The following is a 5,902-nucleotide window of genomic DNA, read 5'->3' as shown; positions in this document are numbered from 1 at the left end:
GAGGGAGCTCTTCTTAATATTTTGACACCAAAATCATGTCGATACACCTTACCGACTGCGAGTAAAGCCACCCACGCTTTAACTTGACAGACTGTATTTGCATGAAAAAATCAGATTATGTTAGGGATATGGAGAATTTACTTTCAATAATGATAATTTTGATTTATTAAATGAAAATCCGTTAAAACATTAATACTGAAAATACAGTTCTTGCCCGATGTTATGATTTGAGAAAGATTCACGAAGATGGCTGTCCTTTGAGAATAGATGTTTCAACCATTAATACTTTCACTACAGAGTGATGCCAAAGTAGGCTTTTTTTAGTCTTATTTTTTTGGACATCGCTAGCGACCTGGGGGAAAAATATGTTACATGTATCATATTACTCGTCATTAAAAACCAAAGTGAATATCGCTTTTCGTTTTTAGAAAATTAAAAAAAATTACCCATATTTAAGGGTTAAGGAATTAAAAAAAATAATAAGATATAACACTAATTATAAAATCCTTTTTCACATAAACCCCTTATAAGTCAAGAAAAGACGTGAATTTCATTTTATAAGTTTTATTTTATAGAAAAAATACAATGAAAAATGATTTTATAATTAATGTTATTTCTTATTTTTAAATTTTTTGGGGTCTTCTCAACCCGTAAATAGGGGTAGTTTTTTTTTTAATAAAAAAAAACGAAAAGCGATGCTTATTTTGGTATTCAATTACGAGTAATGTGATACCTGTAACATATTTTAATATTTTTTCCTCGGCTCGCTAGGGAGGTCCAAAAAATGGGGCTAACTTTGGCGTCACTATTTTTGGAACAAAACTTTAATTTGATTCTCAAAAACTCTATTACATCTTCAAAATACAATGTCAAATATAGCTGGGAATTTCAAAAAATTATTATTTAAAAAATGGTTTCGAATGACTATGTAATGATTTCCTTGGATATTATTGCAATTTTTCCGATTATAGCCCTTGAATTAGTTCAACAGGATATTTTAATGATGGATACTTCAGATATGTTTATAACCGGTTTGCCTTTTGGCCCTCACTTGATTCTCTGGTGTCAGGGAGAGAGCATCGCGGTTTCATTGCTGTTCCTGTCTGCTCGAATTTTTATTTTTTAAATTATTTTTTTGCCTTAATAAGGGTGCTGTACGAGTGTCAAAAAGTTGGCGATTATTTGCAAAACTACCAAACAAATAAAAAGAGAAGGAAGGGAATTTTATTGGTTGCCTCCTAATTTTTTTTTGCCAAAAAAAAAGAATTTTTTTTTCATTTTTAGGAAAATTGTTATCTTTTTTCAAATTTCAATAGAAACATTTAATGGTGGTTGTTCAAATTTGGTCGTTGAATTCTTCGTTTTATTTTCAGTAATTATGTACATTAACTAGGTTATTTTTACATTAATTGATTTATGAAATCAGAAATAAGGTATAATTACCTTCATTTACGTTTTAAGTGTTCAGACTGAATAATTTGAAATTGATCTGTTTAAGAACTTAGTAAACAGAAATTTAATATTTTAAGTGGATGCACCTTTGCGTAGGTGCCTTACACCGAAAACTAATCCGATGTAAGTAATTTCGGAATAAAAAGTAAATGTGTGAATTGTAATGAAATGAATTTAATCAGTAAAAAATTGAACAGAGTGACGTGCTCTAGTCAGAGGATTGAGCAAGACTATTGACCCCTCCATTACATGGGGTTCCTTAAGTATCCCGTCGTTGTTTACAGGGAGGTTCTGGTTTCTACACGATTTCGTAGATCTATAACAGTTAATCATTAACTCTTCGAGATACATACGACACTTGAAAGCGCATGCCGAAATAAGTGTTCAGATCTGGCCGATCGTAAATGTATAAAGTTTCGTATCTCGCAGAAAATTCTGTTTGTCGGACAAGGCGACTTGAGAAAAAACAGGGTATAAGATTTCAATGCTTTTTCCGAAATAAACACTCGCTGAAATAATTCGTTAAAATATGACATACTAACAAAAGTATGAATAGTTACTTTCAAAAATACGCGTGCACGTGTTCAGTGGGAAAGTGAAAATTAAAGCTTGTTCAATTATTCAATTTCAAAGTTAGCAAAATAAAATCATAAAACGTAGCAATTTTAAATTAATAGAAAATTGTAATTTTCAAAATTAAAAAATATTACTCCTTCAATTTGAGTAATTTCGAGCAGAAGGTATTTCCAAATTTATAAATTAAAATGTAAGGCCATATGATTAATACTTTTCTGATTCCTACCTTCCTGAAATTTGTTTGCAACAACTCACGTCTTTACGAAAGAAGATATCGAGTTGAAAACTTGAGCAATTTAATAAATAGCACAAAAGATCGTTTCTGTGGAACTTTAGAGTAAAAAACAAAAAATCGTTTATTTTTAGGTCCGATGATGCTATTGGATACGTAGGGAAAAGTTGACAAATATAACATCGAATAAAGTGTCTCGAAGCTGCAGAAAGAGAAAACCCCGGTTTTGTTTCCTTATTCTACAGTTCCTGTTACAACAAAATTGTTTTGGTTTTTTTTGTGATTATAAAAGCCTAGGACCGGGCAAACTTTCTTTACTCATTTAAATTCCCAAATAAATACAGGTATAAAATTCATATTGCCAAAGATTTCACAAGTTCCGCAAAGACTTCGGATAGACTTAAAATATTTAACAAGGATCACAATAATTTATCAACATAAAGATTTCAAATATTGAAGGAAGATTTAAATTATTTCACAAAGATTTAAAAAAATTCGGATAGATTTAAAAGACTTCAATTTTCCAAAGATTTCAAAAATTTGAGAAATATTACCGAATGTTTCAAAAATATTTAAATAATTTCATAAATATTACCAAATATTTCCAAAATATTTCAAATCTTTCGTACATATTGGTTAATCATTCACAAAGATTTCAGATAGATTTGAAAGATTTCACAAATACTTCTATTATTTCACAAATATTTCAATGATTTTCTAAAGATATCAAATAATTCGAAGATATTTAAGAGATTTCACAAAGGCTTCAATCATGTCTTAAAGATTTCAATAATTTCACAAATATTACCGAATATTTAAAATAATATTTCCAAGATTAAATAAAAAATTCTCAAAGATTTCACAATGATTTAAAATATTTCGTAAATATTTCAGATAAATTTTAAAGATTGAACGAAGATTTCAATTATTTCCTAATGATTGCACGAACATTTCAAAGATTTCAGATGGATTTAAGACTTCACAAAGCCTTGAATCATTTCTCAAATATTTCACAAACATTTCAATAATTTCACCAATATTACCAAATACTCTTAAAATATTTCAAATATTTCGCAAAGATTTTTAAAGAATTCCCAAAGATTTCACAAAGATTTAAAAGATTTCCGAAAGGTTTCACAAAGCTTTAAATAATTTTACAAATTTTACCAAATGTTTCAAATATTTTGCAAAGATTTCGGTTAGATTAAAAAGATTTCACAAATACTTCTATTATTTCAGAAAGATATTTTACATATATTTTAAAGATTGAACAAAAATATCAAATATTTCCTCAAGTTTTCAGATAAATTTCAAAGATTTCAAAATTTTCGGATAGATTAAAAAAAATGCGTAGACTTCAATGATTTTCCAAAGATTTCAATAATTGCACACATATTATCAAATATTTCAAATAAGAACTGAACTGATTTTAGAAAGATTTCAATTATTTTACAAACAATTCAGATCGTTTATAAAGAAATAAAAATGGCAATGATTTCCCAGAGAATTCAGAAATTTCAGATAGGTTTAAAAGATTTCAATGATTTTCCAAAAATTACAAAATATTTCAAATATTTCGGAAAGAGTTCCAAAGATTTCACAAAGGTTGCAATGACATCTTACAGATTTGATAAAGATTTTACAAAGATTTGAAATATTTCGCCAAGACTCTGGATAGATTTGAAAGATTTTACAATGACTTTTATTATTTCTGAAAGATATTTTAGATAGATTTCAAAGGTTGAACAATTTTGTTAAATATTTCCTAAAGCTTTCAGATAAATTTTAAAGGTTTCAATTATTTCCCAAAGATTTCGGATAGATTAAAAAAATCACAGGCTTCAATGATTTTCCAAAGATTTCAATAATTTCACAAATATTACCAAATATGTCAAAAATATTTCAAATAAGAACTGAACTGACTTCATCAAGATTTCAATTATTTCACAATTATTTCAGATAGATTACAAAGAGATAATAATTTCAATAATTTCCGAAATATTTCAGAGATTTCAGATAGGCTTAAAAGATTTCAATGGTTTTCCAAATATTACAAAATACTTCAAATCTTTTGGAAAGATTTCCAAAGATTTTACAAAGGTTGCAATGATATCTTACAGATTTTATAAAGATCTTACAAAGATTTGAAATATTTTGCAAAGATTTCGGATAGATTTTAAAGATTTTACAAAGGCTTCTATTATTTCAGAAAGATATTTTAAATAGATTTCAAAGATTGAACAAAGCATTCAATTTCAGAGGGGAGCAAAGCAATGCTTTGCCTCTTGGCGGTTGATTTCTAGGTGGGGGGGGGGGGCATTGCCCCCTGTGCTCCCTAATAAGGGCTCCGCCGCCTCTGAGTATTTGTATGGTGATTGAAAAGTACTTTTTTCTTCCCTTCCTCTATTATTTGGTTCATCATTCTGCTTTTTTCTCCTCGTCTGTGTACAAATTAATTAATTTTTTCCTAATTTCTAGTACAAAATGGGAGAGTACAGGTGGAAAACCTTCACGGAAGTAAACAAACTTGCAGCGTCCTTCAGTCGCGGATTGAGAGAACTGGGTCTCACTTTAAAAAAGAATATCGTAATTTTTGCTGAAACGAGGGCAGAATGGATGATCGCTGCCCACGCATGTTTTAAACAGAATTTGAGTATCGTTACGATTTACGCGACTCTGGGTGACGATGCGATTGCCCACGGTGTTAATGAAACCGAAGTAGATACGGTGATAACGAGTCATGAATTACTTCCGAAATTCAAAAGAATTCTCCCGAAACTAGCGGAAGTAAAAACCATTATCTACATGGAGGATCAGTTGAAACCAACTGACACTAAAGACTTTAAGGTATCGTCAAATTCTCTGCATTTCTATTAAAGGGTGTCTACCCTACCTGAAAACCCTGAAATTGTCAGGGAATTTTTATTTACCTGGAAAAACGTGGAAATGATGGGATTTTTTTAAGTTTAGGAATTTTGTCGAGAACGTTCCTATTTATTTGTTTAAATTGCAATATACAACTGAATAATAATGATTCGTTATTAGTAAAAGTAGCTATATATTACTATATTTAACTTTTATGTTAAATTTTTTGTTTAATTGATTTTTTTAACTGAAAATTTAACTATTCTAGTTGAATATTCCCTCATTTTAGTTGAAAATTAATCTCTTGATTGGAATTTAATTCTTTAAATAAAGATTGAACTATTAAATTTTCTATTTCAAAGTTATCTTATTGAGTTTAGAGTTCATCTTTTTGATTGAAAATTCCATTATTTTAGTTAAAGATTCAGCTTTCTAATTCAATATTCATCTCTTTGTTTGAACAGGATTTTTTCAACTAAAAATTTAACAATTCAATTTTTGGTTGAAAAATGATCATTTTTAAATGAAAACTTATCATTTTGGCTGAAAACTAATTTTTTTTAACTGAACATTTAACGATTCAATTTTTGGTTGACAATTTATCTAAAATAATAAATAAATAATTGATTAAGGGCATGTGACACAGCTAAATACCTATATTACCGACCACAGTTCTTCAGTTCACTGAATGTTTTTTTGAATCTCAGAACTTTTTTTGTAAATAAAATATCGAGCTGAAACTTTGGGAAATGTATTAGAGTACAATAAAGTACGTTT

At 28.7% G+C, this 5,902-nt stretch overlaps 1 protein-coding gene across 7 annotated transcripts in view; it reads left to right on the top strand.

Moving 5' to 3' along the window:
• Nucleotides 1-5,902, top strand: part of LOC117168236 (long-chain-fatty-acid--CoA ligase 3) — a 73,375-nt gene that overhangs the window by 32,740 nt on the left and 34,733 nt on the right. For all 7 annotated transcript variants that reach the window (XM_033353765.1, XM_033353753.1, XM_033353742.1 and 4 more), the window contains one exon: nucleotides 4,739-5,107. In XM_033353765.1, coding sequence (XP_033209656.1) covers nucleotides 4,739-5,107 — 369 coding nt within the window. The remainder of the gene's footprint in view (nucleotides 1-4,738; nucleotides 5,108-5,902) is intronic.

Source organism: Belonocnema kinseyi, chromosome 1 (assembly GCF_010883055.1).
Source record: "Belonocnema kinseyi isolate 2016_QV_RU_SX_M_011 chromosome 1, B_treatae_v1, whole genome shotgun sequence".
In the NCBI taxonomy this organism is placed as follows: Eukaryota; Metazoa; Arthropoda; class Insecta; order Hymenoptera; family Cynipidae; genus Belonocnema; species Belonocnema kinseyi.
Note: the sequence above shows the minus strand (reverse complement) of the source record. Positions and strands in the feature narration are given on the sequence as shown.